The sequence below is a fragment of the Dromaius novaehollandiae genome, chromosome 2, assembly GCF_036370855.1.
Source record: "Dromaius novaehollandiae isolate bDroNov1 chromosome 2, bDroNov1.hap1, whole genome shotgun sequence".
Taxonomy (NCBI): Eukaryota; Metazoa; Chordata; class Aves; order Casuariiformes; family Dromaiidae; genus Dromaius; species Dromaius novaehollandiae.
Window position 1 is genome coordinate 3,890,263 of NC_088099.1, and position 20,435 is coordinate 3,910,697.

Consider the following 20,435-nt stretch of genomic DNA (forward strand, 5'->3'; position numbering starts at 1 on the left):
GAAAATATGCCATTTTTTCAGTTGTATTAATTCTGCACTTCCTGCTACAGCTCCTCACAAGCTTAAAGCACTTACATTTGCTTGTTTCTGTACATAGGTTTTAGCTAACACATGCTAGTGACTAAGCTGGCATTTTTCTTTCTGCGCACCAGGCAGAGAGAAATATTGGTACTGATCAGCAGATTAGATAGATTACAGAGGAGCCAAATAACAGTTGTCACTTTTCCTAAGTCTGAGCATTCTCACTAAAGTTATTACAGAAAGTCACAGGTTTATTTGGGAAATAATGATTAACCTGTTTTACCTCTTACATCAAAGAAGCACCTTACTTGCAGTTTGTTGTCATGACAGAACAAACTGTCCAACGAGTATTAGATACGTCAGTGTGAGGAAAAACTCCGAAACCCACTGGTGAAACAGCCTAGTCACATAGCTACCCTCATCTCTTAATGTCACCATCACACAATCTGTTCATGTTCCAATTTCACTAAAAGCCAATTGAAATCTTTACTGTCTGTTACCCAGTTTACAAAAAAAGTTACCTTCTTTGTCAAAGGCCAGCCTTTCTTGCTGTCTTTTCTGCCACACTCTATAGCAAAGCTCCCATCAACCTGCATCTCTCAGTGGCCCAGGTCCTTGCCCCATCCAGTTACTAAAGTCTTGATAGGACCAGCAGAGGCCAGGGAGGACAAACTGTCCTTACCCGGCAGGAGGTGTCTGGGTGTTAGAAGTGGGTGTTCTGCACACTCCTTACAATGGATGGATGGTGAGAGCAGGACAAGGTGATCTCATGCTTAAAACATAATGGACCAAATTAATCCTTGCAGTGGCACTAGTGACATCAAATTGCTGAGACCAGGAAATGGGTTTGGCAGGGCAGTGGATTGTCCTAGCATTCATAAATATGTGTTTGTCTTGGATGGTGTGCAATACCCATGTATTCTTAATTCCTATGTACAAAAGTGAACATATCACTCATTGTTTCTATTTTATCAGAGCCAGCAGAAGCAAATGCAGGAGATTTTAATGCACCTGAGCCAGCAGGATGAGAAGAACAAGGAGTCCCAGCAGATGCTAGGGCAGCACTTGAACAGTGAGGCTCAGAAACAAAACTGCCTTATAGAGCAGCTCAAACAGATGGTGGCTGAACGAGAAGCAAAGGTTAAAGAGCTGGAAGAAGAGGTTGGGCAGCTCTCACTTCAGGTAGACAAAAGAAATGAACTGGAAGAGCACACCTTGTGATTATTTTAGATCTGCTCTTCCACTTTCTTCTCCCATGTTGTCTGAGGTTGTTGCTGGCCCGAGACGGCAGTATCTGCCCTACTGACAGACTCTTCCGTTGGAATGATAAAGGAGTTCTTATAACTCGGAGTTTCTTTCCCATTTGTACCTAATTTTTCCTCAAGCCATTTAAGCTGCAGAAAACAAAGGGTTATCAGTCACATCAACATGTGGCTCTATGCCAAGACGATGTCATATGACTGACAACAAGAGTTGGACTGCAGTGAGGACTCCTCAGTATTTAGCATCCTTGGCTGCTGACTGCAGCAAGCAGGCAAACACTGCTGAGGCCAACATTGCCAAGTTGCCATGGTAACCAGCTGCATCCCATCATGGGAGCAGTGGGACCTCTAAAAGTTATTCTCTTCTCCCACCTGTAAACCCCTTCAAAAAAATTCCTCTCCCTCAGATCTCCAAGCTGTTGATATGAGTGTGATGGATCTCAGCCATATGGAAATTTTATTGTGCAAATGAAAGACTCAGGAAGGTTGGCCCCTTATGGACCAGTACGTTAAAAACATTTCCAACCTTTATGGTCTGGTGTTACAAGCTGGCAGAAGCAAGATGGTACTCTCCTTGGAGCACAGGTGTAGGGATAGAGAGTTAGTCCACAAACCTGCCAGAGGCTTCTTTTGTGGTCTGGTTACTTACAGTCAGATTTTGTTAGCGTATTTAGGCATCCAACTGTCAATGATATAAAACAAATCAAAACTCAAATGTTAAATAAGAATGAAGAAATCGAAATGTGAGAAATGGAAAATTATGCCTTACAAGAGGTGTTGGGGCTTTTGTTCTTTAACCTTTTATTTTTTAACCTTTGTTTAACCTTTGTTTTAACCTTTTGTTTTTTAAACCTTTGTTTAACCTGTTTTTTAACCTAAGACCAGACTTGTACTGGTCTTCATTTTTTTTCCTCTGATTCAGCTCCAAGTTGTAGCACTTCTGCTCCTCATGGCGTTATGGTGAGATTGTGAACCTGTCAGTAGTGGGGCCAGAGAGCTGAACCCAAGATAAAATTTGGGGTAGGAATGCAAACCAACCATACTGGCAGTGGTGGTGCTGTGCTGTGGGTTCTCTAACAGCATGGTGTGCACCCTATAATTTCATATAAAACTGCACATTTTAGTGACTTTTGCTTTTGTTTGTGGCTTTGTTTCCATCTTGTAAGGGATAGAAACTGAAGAAAAGCAGGAAGTCCTGTAAATCAAAAGTTATGATAGCATGTAGCAATAATACTAAGCAGCTGATCAGGTATTGATGCAGCCCTTTTCCTTTGAACTGTATAACTCCTTTAATACCCTGCTCCAACATTAACAGAATAAATCTGCCCATCAAGGAGACAGTTCAGGAGCTGCTGGTATACCACCCTTTGAGCACTCAGAAGATACAAGTTTTAGTCTGCTCCGGACCCTGGCGTCAGGCAGTGATCAGGTTGGAAGGACTGGATCTGCTCGGTAAGAAGACCCGAGTCTCAATGTCTAAAATTGTTATGAGTTGGTCAGAAGCATGGTTTTCCCAGCCAGTTGTATCAAATCACAAGTGCGGTTTACAAATGGCTGTGGCAGCCTGTTTACAGTATATAGGAATCTCTAATCACGTTCTCTCTTGGACGTTTATCCTGGGACAGAGAAAGATATGTGCACTTGCAGACATTACTACGTTTAGCATGACGGTAGTGCAGCTAATTCTTTCTCCAACTCAGATAGGGTTTATGTGGTTGGCTTAAGTGCCTTTGGTTCTTGTCTGTTATGAGAAACAGGGCTTCTAATGAGGAGGCTTCTGAAAGCAGGGTGGGAAATTAATACAAAACTCTGTTTTAGGTAAGCAGTAAATCACTGGTGCATTATTTAAATCAATAAAGATGCTTTGAGTAGGATTTCCTTGCAGAAATGTTGAAAGCATGCCACAGTAGTTGTTCTTCACACATACGCTTTTTCAAGCCTTACTAAGGACTATTAACTTACATTAATCTTAAAACAGTCATAGGTCTGATTTTTGTTCACACTAATGCTACTGTGGTACACTCTTGCTGTGTAAAGGGACCAGAGGTGCCAGAGGAAATTATATCCTTTCCTAGAAAAAAGTGCTGTTTTCATTGCTAAAGTGTTCATGGTCTAATTGAGAATGGGGTCTTGAGACTTATGTTAGGAGGAAAGAGAGAATTTTCACAAAGATAAAATTGCAACTAATTTCTCTTATATAATCTTTTTTAAACTCCCTTACCAAGTTACTTTCAACATTGAGTTTGGCCTGAAAAGTGACAAGTGTATCCCTAAGAAGAACATTGCTATAAAATTTGAAAAAAAAAAATCATCCAAGTGTTTTGGAGTTAAAGTTAAAACATTACCCTTATTTGAAAGTTTCCTTTCTTTCCTGTTTTTTTTTCCTTGTAGCCCCAAGCAGCTTCTTTTTTATTTCTTGCTGAGTCTTCATAGCATAGAATCCCCTTGAAAATGCACATTCCCATTTTATTTCAAGCCTGCAGATTTTATTTCTACAAGCTGATAATTTTTGTTTTGATGAGGTACACTAGTGGTCTTGTTAGTAGCTGTGAAAGGGTTTTGCCACTGGCTATAGTGGAAGAAAGATTACTGGCAGTGACCGTCATGAAAATAATGCTCTGTATGGGCTCCACGTTGTTCAGAAGAACCATACATATCTTTCTATAATAAGACATTTCCCCTCTGCTAGTCTCTGTCTTGCCTTTAATGCCACTGCTTTTTCTAGAGTGGTAGCACCTCCCTTGTTATACCTTTCTGATTGACTTAATTCTCTCCCTTCTAATGCTGCAGAAGTTGTGTAGCAGGGGACAAATCTATATTTTATTCACAGTTTTTTCTGTTACCGATGACTTCAAATTTCTGCTGATAGTAGGCAGGAGAGCAAGGAGAAAAACTGGGCTGGGAAATGGCTTTGTAGAAGCCTGTAAGTGCAATGCAGAAATTATTGCTGCCTCACGTGGCTGACATAGTTCTGTCATGAAAATAGCTGATATGTCAGGTGGGCAATGAATGAGTCTGAGAATTGCAAGAGCCATTAATAATTTGGTCAGCAGAGCTCACTCCATTAACTTTAATATGCTGATGAACCCTCTATTCCGTTTTACTTTACTGAGTCGTCCTTTCCTTTCAGGAAAGATGAAGTGAAATATGCTATAAATAGGAGCAAAAATCCCCTTGGAGATGTCAAAGTAAAAATCTGCATTTGTAGATTGGACCACTTTTGTCATTACCAACCTTAACTTGGGTTTGGGATGGATTAACCAGACACAGCCCAGAAGGCAGCTGTGCCTGTTCCATAATATTAAGGCTTATATCCTCTGTTGGTTGCAGCTTTTAAACACGGAAACATGGGCTTAATCTACAGGGACTTGCCTTTAGGCAACTGAGTTCAAGATCTGAAGTCAAAGACCAGAATTTTATGTCCCAGGCACATACATCATTAAGCATAAAACTCATCTAGACTGGAAGTAATATTCTAATGTTACCAGTTGAGTTCTCTTTCCACAGTAAATGCCTGACAAATATTCCTGAGGTTCTTCATGAAGTAGAATTAAACAAAATGCCAATATCTAGGTGAATATATTAGATAAAGTATTTTTTTAAGAGACATTTGGAAACAAAAATTCTGCGCCTTGCCGCAGAGCAGGGCTTCACCTGGTGCAAATGCATGCAATATGCAGACTCCATCATACTAGTACTATAAATTATGCTTGTTTCATGTGCTAGTGAGTGAGGGTGTGAGATTGGAGTGCTTCGTACAAGGTCCAAGACACGGCCTGTGGGAAAACAGACCAGCAGTGACTGTTGGTGTGGCTGTTTGTGTGGCCAGCTTGAACAAAGCAGAATTAAGAGCTATTACTGCTCATGAGTTGCTTCAAGGCTACTCTTGACATCCACGTGCTATGACATGGAGCTCCGGGATGCTGGCCTGGAGGGCTAGCAAAATGTCCCCGGAAGCGCAGAGATCAAACATTGATCAAAGACAGGTTTTGTACGCTGGAGACGCGAGGTGTTTTTGCAGCACGTTTCAGAGTCTGCGAGCAAGCTAAGCTATTGTGTATGCACAGCCTGTATGATATGTACTTAGGTGGCTCTGAGAGTCTCTCCCCTGCAAGGGAGCAATAAACACAAGCACTGGAAAATAATAGGAGTTCCTGGAGGACTGCCCTCTGAAGAGCCCAGTGGTTAACAAAGCTGTTTTCCTCTTAGCACTGTGTCCAAGATGGGCCATACGCTTGTACAGTCGGCAGCTACTAAGCCTTCCCTTTCCTGCAATAACATCACACCTGGAAGGTATGTATATAATGTTCGTCATAAACAAGAGAGATTGCCTGCCACGCTCTGCAAGCTGCTGGCAACCTTTAGCCTGTTCTGCCTTGTTTCTGTAACTGACAGGTTCTTTCCCGTCCTTCCTGCCTGACACTGGCAAAGGGCTCTGACACAATCTCCACTGCCTTTTTGCTCTCTTAATTGTTTTAATCGATTGCTAGTTTTATGCCCCCATATATCCTATTTCTCCTTTTCTACCCCTACCCCCCCCCCATATTTCTATGCTTTTTGGTCTAAAGGAGCTATTCCTGAATACTTCCATGCAGAGAGGCAGGGGAAGAAATGAATGAAGTAAATAATGATGGGATAGATGGAAAAACTGCCCTATTCTGTTCATTGCATTATTAGACAAGAGAATGGCCATTGTACTAATGCTGCCTGAAGCCTTTTAGTTAGGGAAAATCAATAGCATGCTATTTAATAGCTTAGTGTAGCGCTTTGGAGAATACACCTGTAGGCTTCTCTTGCTTTGGCAGTAGCAATAGGAGGAGAGTCAGCATTTGTGAATTGATCCATGGTGGAAGTTTGTTTTCAAGGGTGATGGGAAGGGGGAGCATAGTTGCAAGGGAAAAGGCCTTTTTCACTGAAACCCACAGTTGCTTTATTTCCTCATATTTCTTTTCCACATATTGCAGTATAGAGATTGGTGCTGGGGGGAGGTAGTGAGCTTGGATCTGCAGCCTAGCTTAGTCTTTGGACAAGTGTATTTTGATACATTTTTCAAAAGCTCTCCTTGTTTCATTTCTTTCATTTGTGAAATGGGAAACATACTCTATGCTTCTGCTGGTTTTAGGCTTGCTGGGACTGACAGCCCGGATTTGAAAGTGCTACAGACACAGATCACAGAGCACAAGGCTCTCTGCCAGGCTGCTGAAGTGGAAAAAGACAGGCTCCTGGAGCTGGTCACTGTGCTGCAGAAAAGGTAGCGGCTGCTTGTCAGTGTCCTTTGTGGGATGCTGTAATTAAGGAGCTGTTGAACAGACAGGCATGTGATATAGCATGCAGTACAGTATGCCATACGCTGCCAGTATGATACTTCCTTAAATAGGGGCTTTAAAACATTTTCTGCTCAATTTCACTGATCAGTTGATGATTCATTTTTATCCTTTTAGAACAAAGGGCAGAAAAAATGGAGTCATCTGCAAGCATGCTACACCTATATACATCTAGAAGTGTTGTATTTATGTACGTGTGGTATTATTTAGGCAGCAATATTATTCATCAGTAGTAAACACTGTAATTATCGTTATAATCTGACTTCTGTTCCAGAAGCTTTTCACATTCTTAGAAGTTTCATTGTATCCTTTTTTCAATGAATTTCTTCTGGTTTAACTGAAGTATAGCAGTGTGGGGTTTTTTTTCTATTATTCAATTCAATTTAATACAATGTTGAAATCCAGCTACGTTTTAGGAGGACAAAGTAAGCAAAGTCTTTTCTCTTTAGACACCTTTCAGCTATTGATTTTTTCCCAGTTACAGAGTCTATATTATTTGATTCCCAAGTCTGTATTCACACTTCTAGGAAGATACATTTTTGTCATTGTGCTTTTGAAGACAATACATACTATTTGCTTGCTTGCTTTATTTTACGCCAGTTACTGTTTTTCACTTGTCTATCTTTTGTCCTGTACAACTGATCAGTCAGAGAAATGTATTTCTTTATAACGGATGAAAAGATATTGTCCCCTGTTGGTTTTAAGGGCTAAATCATGGAAATACACACTGGGAGAATTCTATTCATGTAACTCTATGTGCCTTTAATAGCGCTATGCAATTAGATAAGGACAGAGATGTGAGTGATTGCTGAATTGGGGCCATAGTGAATATGGGATAATGAAGAACACAGAGTCAATGAAATGCACAGTTAAGAATAAAATGTACCATAGACTGATGATTCAGCAACTCCACCATTATCATTTATCAAGAGCTCCTGCAGGTAAAGTAAATTTTGTAAGATTGTGTGCAATTACTCTTGGAATACCTCAGGATAATATACTACCCAGTCATATCTCAACATGAATATATGTAAAAAAAATCAGGCCTTCCTCCTCTTCCCTTCTCTGTTGGAGCGTAGGTCAACAAAACTCACATAACATATATGATATTTCAGTTAAGGGAAGTTCATTGGAAGTGGTTATATGAGTGGGATTTGTCTACAGCAAGAGGATGTAACAGTTGCCAGAATTTAGGATTGCCTTTCGCAATCAGTTACTGCAGAGCAGAATACTTTCAGAAGAATGCTCCATAGTAAACAGCTTGTAGGATCAGTCCCTCCTGGGGGAAGGAGAAGAGCTAGAGGAACATTTCAGTATAAGTTACTTGTATTGATAGAAGCTTTCGTAAGAAATGACTAGTCACGTCATTTCTCCTCCACTGTTTGTTTAATGTGGATGATAGGGGACCAACCTGGTCAAATGTAAGTTTAGTGAATTCTTAACCACTGAAGAGAAATATGATTTCACATAGCATGTCACTAGCCATGTAATTCACTGCTACAGGAGGTCAGAGTCTTGCCTGTAGCTAGATTTTAAAGACAGTGATATATTTTTATTATGGTTAAAATATTTTTCGGTTATGCCAGCTAGGAGGGAAATAAGACTAATCAAATCGCTTGATTCAGGGAGTAAGCAGCTATCACCTGTGGGATCAAGAAGGAAATTCTTTTATTCCCAAAGACAGTGAGTCAATTCAGGATTCTCTCTAGCTTTAAATTCCTTTAAATCATTTGGTATCAGGCACTACCCAAAACAAGATGCACTATTGGCTACATTTGTGGGTGTGCAGCAAATGTTTGTAGTTTATTGTCTAAGCTGTTACATGAGGTAAACAGAGAAGGAGTTTGCTCTTCCATATGAAATTCCAGGGTGGTTCATTGCTTTCTCTTCCACTCAGTTTCCTCTGTGGTAGTTTCTAATGGCCAAGTTTATTAAAAACAATATTCAGCTTCTTTTTTTACTTTCAGATAAGTGATGTAGAACAGCTAAATGCTAGATAGTGTTTTTAGAAACTACTTTCCTTCCAGATTTTCCCAATGTGTTAAAAAATGCAGTTTATTATTCCTCTAATTAATGATCTCCCCTCACCTATCTGCAGCTTGCCTGCTTATCTGAGTGGGAAGTTTACACAAGCAGCCAGTGTTAAGGGATCTAAGCAATCTCCATTAATGGACCAATTATTTATAACTGTACTCATTAGTTAATTCTGTTTTTCAAATTTGGAGGATGTCATCTGGAAGAATTGCACTGGGATTTCTGCCGTTGGATGCATGGAAAATTCTCCTATTCCCTCTTTGGGGAGCTATGCAGCATGGAGGAGAATTCACTACTAAAACTGACTAGTACTAGGCTCCTTACAGTCATGACATGAAGAGGCTGAACTACCTTTTTTGCATATCAGGGTGGAGGAAAGCAGTGATAAAGTTTTGGAAGCTGAGAAGAAGCTTCAGGAAGAGCGGCGGCGATGTGTAATTTTGGAGCAGCAGCTTGAAAAACTAAAAATGGATCCAGGGAAGAACACAAGCGCACAGAAACCTCCCCTGAGGAGCAAGGCAGGTGAGGTGCAGCGCTTAGCAAGGGGAGTGTCCCCCAGGCCATCTCCATGGCTAATAGATAGCAGTGATATTTGGACTCTCATCTCTGAAACCTACACAAGTGCTTGACCTTGCACACTGTAATTTAGACCTACTCAGAACAGTGGACTGAAATCCTGGCCCTATGTAATTCAAGGGCCTTTGCCACAGATTTAAGTGGGACCAGGACTTTTGCAATATGATGTTTTCATGGGATGAGGGTCTACAGGAAGAGCTTGATGCTGCTTTGTGTCGACACCAGGCCCATTGCTGTGTTCCCTTTACTCTTCTGCCTGAGGGATTCATCTGAAGGTTAAGTTAAGAGCAGAATTGAAGGATGCATCCCAATTTAAGGCCTGTCAGTGCCTATGAAAAACTATTGCTGGTGATGAAGTAATTAGATCTGGTGTAATTTATTATCCCGTGAACATGATAATCTCCTGCTATAAATATGAAAGCCTTGCTAGCATAGTTAAAGAAAAAGAATTCATGGCGAGATGTAAAATTTTTATTTCCCTGATCAGGTCCTTTTATTGCTTAAGGACTCTGATTCTGTAAAATGCCTAAACCAATAAAATGGCACATATTCTTAAGGAAACTTTTACAGTGGCTTCCCTTTTTATATGTATTTTTATAAAGTAGAAAGACTTTAAATGCCAAGAGATGAACCTTAGCAATAGGAACTTCAGTTTGGCAAATACTAGTATGGACGTTAAACTGAGTTACGGTGACTGGACAGGTTGAAAGCCCCGTAATGGACCATGTGCGCGCTCTTGGCCTGCCCCAAGGTGAAGCACATGATCTTGGGCCATAGGGAGAGTCTGCCCTGCAGCTTGGCAGATGCGTGCTGTGACTTTCCATCATGACTCCGTCGAGCAGTACTGTGTGTACTAATCCTGTTCTCATCAACTTCTTGCCTAGCTGATATGTATTGAGCACTATGTCCTGTACACATAGTCACCTCCCTTTCCACCTGCACAGTGGTCTTGTTCCTCCTTAGGCTTGGGTCAGAAAGAGGTAGGAAATACTACTTTAGCTGTATTGCTTTTCTTTGCATCTCCTATCCTAGTGCATTTGGTCACATCCACATTTAGCAGTGAGATCTCTCAGGAACAGCGTGATGATGCAAAATAGTGTGTGTTGTTCACACTGGGAGCTAGGCTGTCCTGTGTAAGATTTTCATAGTGTTCAGGACCTCAAGTGAAACGCTGCCATTCCCCCATCTAGTGTATAGAGACAAATTAGGTACACAGGAACAGGATTCAGAGGAGCCTTTATCCTGAACGGGGACTAAGAGCACATGGATGCTTAAAACTTACTCCTGTCTATAAAATACTGATCTGTTCCTTAGAGCAGAACTTTTGTGTGCTTAACAAGGTCCCCAGCCAGTACCAGCTCATTCTCATGGGTTTTTTTCTGTGAGCGCTGCTTTTTAGAACTGTCCTACCTATATAAACAGAGAGCCTGGCAACAGGAAAAGTAATGCAGAAGAACTTAGAGCCTAGTAGAAAGACTTTGCCCTGTGAAACAGAAGATTGCAGTTCAGTGACCAGCTTCACGTTAGACAGAAGAACATTTAGGAACTGAGTGCTCCAGTCTTTGGGTTTTTGGATATCGGACATTCATCTTGAGAGGCAGGCAGTGCTCACAGAAGCGATATAATAGAATATCATTTGTGATTCCCAGTAGGGCTTGGAGGTGGGAAGCACTGGATCCCTTCTGTAGTTCAGCAGGTGCCCAGAGGAAGAAATCGGGTTATGTTCAGGGACAGATAGTGGCCAAGTGAGAGTTTTGGGCATACAGTCTCAGTGGCAGGTGTTTTCCTCTGGCTCTGTGCCTTAAATAGTAGGAGGGCATTTTGGTGCTGTCTTCTAAAGGAGGATTTAACTGATTTTTTTTGAGTTTTATAAGAACCTGATAGCATAAACTGTTAATGTGTTATTCTGTTATCCTACATGTACATTTCCTTTGCAATCTCAAAGAGATAACAGTGTTCAGCTCTTCAGGTCCTGAGCCGTTTTGTTCAGGTTGTGCTGTAGTAATGGTTTGGTAGATCACCTCTGAGAAATTGCCATTTCACAGCTGAAGGAAGCAGGCTGCTTTTACCAGCCCGCACAGCACTCTGGTGTGACAGGTTCCTTCTTACTAAATAATTAGTTCATTATCTTTGTCTGCCTAATGACCAAAAGAAAATGTAGTAAAGATTAACAGTAGAACTAGTAAGAAGAAATTGTCTGTACCCTTCTTTGAAAAGAGCTGTAGCACCTAGTGACTTGGCAAAACACTCTGGAGTCTGCACAAGAAGCAAGTCTACAAGTCTGTAATTTACCTTTTTAGTGGAGCATGTACGTTATCTACATGCTTTCATGCCAGATAGTTGAGGAAATAAGAGATGAAAAACTTGAGTATGTAATAGAGACTAGAGAACCCACTAATTTACATAATGTTCCCTTTTCTTTCTGAAAGTGCAAAATTGGAGAGAGCTGATCTAATTACTAATCTAATGTTTCTAGTCTCTTCAATTTGAGGAAAGTAGATAAGGATGCTGAGCAGCTAGAAACAACTCAGTTGCGTTTTAAATTTTTTTTTGATTTGGGGTTTTTTTTTTGTCTTATCCGAATTTCTGATTTGCAAAGAAGAATCCCAAAGGATAATGGATAATTAACAGCAGGATTTCCTCAATCCTATAAAATACTGCCTCAGGATCAAAGGCATCTTCTTGCTTACACAACATAACCATTTCTTCTCATATGTTTTGCTTCTCCAAAGCCAGTAGGCAGGTTCAGAAACCAACATCTTTCTGTTCTGACAGACTCTTAATTAGGAAAGCATTCCTGATTTGGAACGCTTGATTTTAATTACATTTATACATGCTTTACTGAGTTGAACCTATACTGTGTTTATGCTGAGGATCACAGAGTGCTTCACAAAAGCTGTTTCAGTGTGTGCCACACAAATATTATCACAGGCATTCAGAAAGCAGCAGTTGTCACACGCTTAAATGAAATACAATGACAAGATAAATATCAAGATAATGCCATTCAACTGTTTCTATCACCTATTGTTTTGGCCACTTTAATATTTTACATCATTTTTTTCCTCTCTAAGTAGGTAAACACACATATTACTGCATTTAGCCCTGAAATGCAAACTCATGATGTTTTACTTTTGCTGAAAGGAGATTAAAACAACACTCTCTCCTATATATTTGCAATATGTTCATGGATATATGAAAAATTGAACAAACTCCTTCGTACTTATCCACTACTTCCTGAGATTTACTTGGTGTGCCACCAGTGAAAAAGATCACTTTTCTGTTTTATTAAAACTTCATTTTGTGATTAAATCTACAGGTCAGTCTGCTAATCAGTCTAGACTCACCTGGAATGTAAGTGATAAAGAGCTCTCTGCAGCCCAGCTCTCCAAGTTGCCTTTAGAATCGCAGATTCAAGAGCTAAGCACAAGGTATGGTTTCCCTTCCCCCATGCTGTGGTACTGTCAGCTTCTTCAAAAGCTCAATAGCTAAGATTGATTGTTGTCCTCTTAACAGTGATATTACCTGGCCCAGATCCTCAGATGATGAAACCCAGCAAACTCTGTAGAAATTACAGGAAGATTGTGAGCTCTTCCTTATCCGTGTCACTCTTACACAAACTTCCTAATAATTATATGATACCACTTGCGAAAAAGACAACTTTTCTTTTTTCTCAACTGTTGATAGCAAGCTTACTAATGAAACTAAAATTTTCACCTTTAGCAAAACAGATCTGAAAAGGATCTTGACTTTCTAATATTCTCTGTCTCAAAGAGAAAAGGAACAAGTGTTTTTATGTCTGCTCTTTCTCATGCCTGTCATAAAATTACCAGAGAGCATGTGTTTCAATGTTTTCTTTTCTGGAGCTGAAGCACTGTTCTCATTTGCTTTGAAGCTCCACAGCTCACATGAAAGTTTCCTTTTGTTTTCTCATAGGCTTGTGATCCAGCTGGATGAGAATGAAGCTCTGAAGGCTGCTTTGGAAACTGCTGTGAGAATGAAAGAGGAAGACTTTAAACTGTACCAAGACACAATGGACCAAGTGAAGGAGATCTTTCTACAGGCCCTTCGGCAGCAGAAACAAGAGAAGAATTAAGCAAGATATTCAGAATCCTTTGGACTGCCAAGCAGGGGGAGAGCCCAGGCATTATGCCCATGAATTGAAATGCAGTGGAAGTGTAGTTTTGCAGAATTGGATCATGTCATCTCTTTAGCATTTGTAGGAGATGATGAGAAACGGCACTGAGCAGAAGTACAAAATCAGTGAAGATTTTGCATTTCAGCAAGTTCTATCTGTAAGAGTTAGCAAGCAGCTGGCTCTCAGACTGCACATGCTGTAGTTTGGTGGAGTTTTTGGAAGCTGCAGTTCTGCAGTGTGAGGTTGGGCAAAACCTCCCCTAGTTCGAGCAGAATTTTCCTAGAGAGTGTTCGGTGTCTAATATGCTGCTGCCTTTATCTGCACTTGTAGGAATTTGCCATACAAAACTTATGCCAGCCCCTTTCCAAAGCCATGCCAGGAACAAGTTCAGTTGAATTTTTATCAGCATACTGATACCTGTCTGTCTATGGCTTTTCTGCAGCACTTAAGTGCTGAAGGAGTGGATTAGCCTGGCCTGTGAATATCTGCAAGTGAACTTTGTGGAGACTCCACTGAGCATCCCAGCCTGTTTCTTTGCTTGAACGTAAGACAGTGATAAGAGCTTTCACTGCAGAGGTAGGCAGACTGTGCAGGTTACCCCTACAATCAGGCAGACTTACTTGAAATTCAGCTCCTGTAATAGCTCATTCTATATGAAACTTGCCTTCCAGGATACAAATGCCCAATTTCTTGGTCTCTGCATTCATCCATCCGTCATGTCTTGTTCTCGCTAGAAAGAAATGCTAGCAAAATACAGGCAAGTTCTTGCCACGCTTTTGGTGATGCTGAAAACCTTGCATCTCTGTCATTTTCTCTTACAGCGTGGTGCAAACACTGGGCGCAAGCTAATCAGGCATTAACATGCAGCTTGCCAGCAGAGAGCTAGTCTTAGGGATTATGAGCAAATGGAGAGCTCGTCATTTTTGTATAGTGCTGCTTTGTTTCTCAGTTGAAAGTCTTTTCAAAGCTCCTCTTTTTCTGCTTCGCTTTGTTAGCCTCTTTCTGCAAGTGCGAAGTTTGCCAGGCATTAACCCCAACCATCAACAAAAAGCGGATTTATAGACAGGCAAGCCACCACTGCCTTCCCCAACAGTGTGAGCAGGTTCCAATTCTTGCTGGTGCTGAGATAAGGCAGAGTGAAGGAGAGCAGAGTTGGAGTCACTCCAGATGCAGTGAGAGCGGTGTGGTCCCTGTCTTCTTCCTGCTTAGACTAAACGATGTCGCTTCAAATAGTTTGCGGAGTCCCTGATGGGGGAGGCCATGGAACCAAGAAGCTAAACGCCTGAGAATTAGCCCTCTCTGTACTTAAGAAGAGCTCAGCCCTGCTTCTCCAACACCGGCCTTTAGCTGAGCAGACCTGTGAGGCGTCTGTCACAAACAGCAGGACCAGAACTGCTCTTTGCCAGATTCCTCTTGCTCTCCCTGGCAATAGCATCAGAAGAAGAGGCATCTTTCAACCCTCAGCCCCCTCTCCAGCTTCTGACAATTCGAGGAATCATAAATCCTGGATCCCCTGTGACTGTGATGGAGGGACAGACACAGTCTCATCCAAGTAAGCCACAGTTTGCCTCTGTTCAGCTCCATCCTGATGGAGATTATGCAGCTTGGGGTTGACTGAGCAGACCAGACAGTAGAAATCAATCCACCTCAGACATATTTTAAGGATCTGCAGTAGCGAGGAGAAGATGCCGAAAAGTTTGCTACGCTGTGGCAAGACGTGTGAATACTTTGCTATGTGTTGGCTGCTAAATTCAGGCTAATAGCTTGCAGCTGGAGATTATAATTTCGCTTACACAGAAGTGTGAATCAAAATATTTTTCATGTAAGTCAGTGTACATGAGAGTCAGTGTGCCGTCCTTTCTAGTGTGTGGTCAGCATTTGTCTCCTGTCCTCATGATGAAGCAGTGGAGATCATACTGCTCTCTAGCAAAATTCTCCCTGGGATGCCTATGAGTTATCCCATGGAACTAAAATAAGGAACTTGGAGGGCTGTATGCTACAGAACACATGGGACTTGGTAATACGCGGTGCAAACCTCAAGGGCTGCAACACTCATTTCTTTAAACATATGTTTGGGGTTGCACAAAAGCATTCTCTTCTTTTTATGCACACGCGCGCACACATACACGCTCTATAACAGGATACCTTGAAGAAGGAGGAAGTCGCTATAAAAAGTCCTGTTTGGAGAGCCCTTACCAGTAACTGTTCTCATGGAAACATGCAAACCTACTACCTCCTATCACAGAAAAGTGGAGGGTCTGAACACAGGCATGGCTGCCCAATTCTTCTCAATTTTCACCTTAGTTTTGAAATAAATTCCCTCTGCATTTCCAACAGAGTGACTTTGCTTTGGTTTCTCCTGGTGCTGACATTGCATGGATCTCTTGCAGTGACTGATTACCATTTACTATATGTTTTCAAGGTATGATATTCCCACTACGCATATGTTCTTATGACTGAATATAAGAAATCTGGTCAGGTGTTTGAAGCAGCAGTCCTAGTTCAGCTGGCTTCAGCAGCCCCATATCTCCCAGCCCTTCACCCTGTTTTGGCTACGAGCGCCTGTCCCCATGCCACCCTTTCTCCTCTTCTGGTACAGATGTCTGTGCAGGTGTGGTGCAGCTGGTTCAGTGGTGGTCTGGCTGAGAAAAACTCATAACTAAACTAGGGCAGAGTTGCTTTTCGGCTGAATCAGTTCCCTTTACCAGTCCATCATTTGACCACTCACATGCCTCTCCAGCATGAGAGGGCATTTGCTTTAGCCAGCCTTTCTATGAAAATATCAGTCATCAAACTACAGGCTAGATGTGCACTGTGCTGATATGAGAGAAGGGCAGTAGAGAAGCTGACAAATACATGTCTGTTCAAGTCCTGATATAGTCTCACAACTTTTCTTTTCTATTACTATTCCCTCAAAAGCTCTCTTACATGATGTGACTTTAGGACCTACTCTTACCTAGCTGAGGTATTAATCAGTTCAGATTTTTTTTTTATTCAACTCTCTGAAGGAGTGTCTGAGTGGAGAATAAGTATGAAACTCCATGAATGCAACAGAGGAGAAAAAACACCATGAAAATGTTTGTCTCACTGCCTGCTACTGGTCCTCAGCCCCAAAATCTCTCCATCAAACTTGATGTGCTCTTTGAGCAACAACATTTTTTATGGATCTGGCTGGGCTTGATCTGAAAACTTCAAAATCCCCTACTTTCCATGGAAATTTGTCCTAGTGGATAAACATCAGCCTGTTAAAATGCTGTGCTTTAACTGATTTGAACTACTCTGGCTTCAGTTTGCAGCCAGTCATCATTATGCCTTTCTTTGATAGATTTAAGAGATTTGAGTACTCAGCATTTCCTCCCTGGAGCAGCCTTCATCTAGTGCAAAGTGATGCCACAGGCCTCTTTTTGATATGCTAAACAAACGGAGGTTTTTTCAAGCTCTCATTGTAGCAAATAGGTGGTGACACCCTAGTGGTGACACCACTCTGTACCTCTGACACAGGTTCGTGGCTAGAGTTAAGCTTTAAAGAACAGTGTGAGGTTTAATTCTGCTGCTTCTAGGTATTTGAGGCTGCAGACACCTTTGGATTAGCCGGTAGGATTCAGCCAGCTTTTAGCCAATATATGCTAAGAATAAGCAAGGCTGAAACACTTGGAGTGAGTCAAAGGCTTTCTTGTGCTCTGGAGTTGGATAGAGCAGTTCCACCAAAGAGACAGACAGTGCCTGATGGATGCATCCAATTTTAAAAGTACGACCGAAGCACTAGGAATAAAGTCTGTTGCAGCTTACCCAACTGATTGGCCACAAGGAGAATTAAGTTGTGTTAGCGCTGTTAAATATAGACAGTATCTGCACGCACGAGCCCTCCGTGCCCTGGGCTCTGCTGAGCCAAGTGGCAGAGGCTCAGCTGCTAGGTCAATGCCAGTCGCACTGTAACCTCCTCAAATCTATAGACATAAACTGGGTCTGTGGGTGGCTCATGCCCTCCCCATGCGTTAAATCCTCAGGGAGTTTTGATTTTTGGGACACTAGAGGAGGCAGTCACCTTTCCCTGCAAATTTCACCCCAAGGCTGTGGTCACCTTGCTCTTTAGGAGCTTGGCAGCAAGTGCACTCATCAGGTCTCAACTAAAGCACGGTGGAGGTGTGAGGAGACAATTTCAGTCATTGAAACGGAAGATTTTCCCAAGTCCTTCCCATGGGGAAACCAGAGAGAAAGCCCATGGGAAAGGGGTGCTGTGTGGATGGTAGATGGAAAGCTGCTTCAACAAACCCTCCGGCAGCTTCAGCCGACAGCTGCTACTGCCCTGCAAGCAGCAGGGCCATTGCCCGGTGCATGACAAAAGGAACGAAGTTAGGCTTTAAATGGAAAAACACTGTAACAGAGCCACTGTGCTCTAAATTAAGCTACAGCCAAGCCAACAGGAGTATTGGGTTTCTCCCCTCATCCTCTTCGCTCTGAAACCAGCTCACAAGCCTCCTGCTCCCACAGGACAGGACAGCCTCACTCGACAAATACCAGATAAATCCCCACGCTTCTCTGGTTACAGACCAAAGGCTCCGAAACCGATCTGCAGGCAGAGGGTTAAGTCCTGGATTTTAAAGCAGCTCATTTGTCAGTGAGAATAGTTATCTCCATTACTAAAAACCAGGGGAACGTTGACTGTGAGGCGCAGCATGCCAGCGAGAAAGAGGGGTATAATCCCTTCATCATTTATCTTTCCCAGTAATGAGAGGGGATCGTTACCTCCCTGCTGCTCAGGAGTGTTGCAAAGGAGGAATACTAGGAGGCTACAAGGTACATGGAGTCACATAATGCTGGAAAGAGCTGAGTTTCCTCCACCCTGACCCTCTCATCACTCCCTGGAAATCAAAATCCAGCTCCAAGCAGGAGCTTGGAACCACCCTTCCAGCAGGGAAGGTGCCGTGGTGCAGTTGGCATGTCTCTGGCAGGGCGTTTCTGCTCCCACACAGCTTCCCAAGAGCAAGTCTGGCTGCTCTGGGAGGCTGGGACTCATCCTGGAGCCCAGACACCTTCTCCTCTACCAACGTCTGATGTTTGATGCTGCCTAGTCTCCAAGAGGCCGGAGACATTGCTTTCTTAGGCATATATATTGGGATTGGTGGCCTTCTGGAGGCGTCTGTCTCCTGGCATCTTATCTCTGATAATATATCCAAGCTGCAGATGCCTAAATGAAACCCATAAATCCCGGGTTTTATTCCTGGCTGGATACATAATCCAAGTTTCACCAAGGTGCAGCACGAACACAGTGTTCCCACCAAACATCTCCAGTTCCTGCAGCGCCTCATTGAGCTGGGCCTTTTCATTAAACCCCACTGCTCTTCCCACCCAGTTTGTCTGCCACTAGAGAGGGGGGTCTGGCCTCAGCTGGTGTGCCACAACTTTTGGTAACCTGCCAGATGGTTGACAAAAATATCATTAAAACCAGCACAAAGCCATAAAAACGGCCCTTAATCATAAAGCAACAGCACCGGGGCAATAAAGCACAGAGGCATCCCCCGTGCCAAGGAAGGCACGCTGGTCACATTTAAAATAAATCTTATTATATTAGAAATCAAGAGTTTTTTTTTCTAACTTTTTTTTTAATAATATCTATAAATTAAAGCTAAATGATTTTTATTGCCACGATTCCCACAGCCTCATGAAAAACTATCCCAGAACCCTCTATCTATATCAGACTTTTCATCCACAAAGCTCACGATTTACTCCACACAAAATAATAACAATAATACGACAAAGCAATAACAAACAGTCTATTCCAGGCCCCAACGGCGAGATCTGTATCGCCTCCGGCCCCAGCGGCGCCGGGCCGCACAATGGAGCCTATTGTGCCTCCGAGCCCCAGCGCGGCAAGCAGAGCTGCCGTCTCGGCCCGAGGGAAGCGGAGGAGCTCCACCACGGATGGTGCTCGGAGAGAAGGTTTTTTGGGGATGGAGTGGGCAGGAAAGGGGCTGGATTCTCACTGGGGAGCGAAGTGCTGTGCTGCGGGAGATGGGCTTGAGCGTCTGCTCTAAGCCAGGAGGACCGCGGACAGGGGTGGTGGCAAGCACCAAGGTTTCAAGGTCTTGGTCCCCTCTCAGTGCTGGTGGCATCGCTCCACGATGAGGCCCCCACACTGGATGGGCAGGAAGGCTTGGAAATGGAGAACTCTTCCCCAAACATCAAAAATTTGCAATTTTCATTGAAAAAGTCCCAGTGATGTGGCAGTGGCAGCTCAGCGGCCCTCATGCCCCCAGGTCTGCCTGTGCCCCCCTCGCCGGGACACGGGGACAATTTTCTCTCCTGCTAAGGCTGCTTGATGTATTGCTGCGGCTGGCCATAAACCGAGCAGCCGTCGATAAACCACACTCTCTACAGGCCCTCGGAGCATGACAAATTGTGTTTCTGGGCTTATCAGTGCCAATCTCTTAATTACTTTTCCTCTAAGCGCACAGTAAATTGTGCCAAGGTCTGACGAGCCAGGTTCCTCCAGGCAGGGACTGAGCGCAGAGCAGCGACACGAGGACGCAGACTCCCGGCGCGGCAATGCCCGTCAGGGCTGCCGGCTCCTGCCTGCCCTCCACCAGGGACTGCACCAGCAGCAGGTTTTCCCCGACCGTCATCCTACCCCACGTGAGAGGGGATGGATCCAGCTGCATCAAAAGACCTTTAGCTGGGCGGTTCCCGCGGGGTCCAGATTGGCTCTCTGGAGCTCAGGATATTGGATCCTCCTAAAGCAGATGACCCACACAGGTATTTCTAAAAACTGGGGTTGCTTGCCTGATTTCTCTCCTCTGACCATACAGGGAGCCCAGAAGATGCTTGAGGAGGTCCGTCCCAGCACGATGTCTCCCTGATCTTGGCAAAAGAGTTTGGCCCAAGGCAAGTAGAAGAATCACAGGGAGCGTTAAACCGCCCCGTTTAACAACCCCAATTAGCTCATTCCCATCCCTCTTACAGAGAGTCATGGATTGGGAAAGCTCAGCGAGCTGGTCTGGGCGCAGGAGGCCTCTGAGGAGATGGGATGGGAGAAGGCCCTCGGCGGGGCACTGCCTGGGGGCTCAGGTTCGAGCCTGTGTTTTT

At 43.2% G+C, this 20,435-nt stretch overlaps 1 protein-coding gene across 2 annotated transcripts in view; it reads left to right on the forward strand.

Annotated features, from left to right (window-relative positions):
- The window catches only part of CCDC13 (coiled-coil domain containing 13), a 34,293-nt gene extending 18,612 nt beyond the window's left edge, over positions 1–15,681 (forward strand). The window contains exons 10-16 of one of the 2 annotated variants that reach the window (XM_064505658.1): positions 997–1,203; positions 2,599–2,735; positions 5,493–5,576; positions 6,406–6,534; positions 9,009–9,163; positions 12,534–12,645; positions 13,151–15,681. In XM_064505658.1, coding sequence (XP_064361728.1) covers positions 997–1,203; positions 2,599–2,735; positions 5,493–5,576; positions 6,406–6,534; positions 9,009–9,163; positions 12,534–12,645; positions 13,151–13,310 — 984 coding nt within the window. In that variant the 3' untranslated portion in view covers positions 13,311–15,681. Of the gene's footprint in view, positions 1–996; positions 1,204–2,598; positions 2,736–5,492; positions 5,577–6,405; positions 6,535–8,832; positions 9,164–12,533; positions 12,646–13,150 lie in introns of those variants that run through there. The other variant, XM_064505659.1, reaches the window with a different exon arrangement.
- Positions 15,682–20,435: the final 4,754 nt, after the last annotated feature.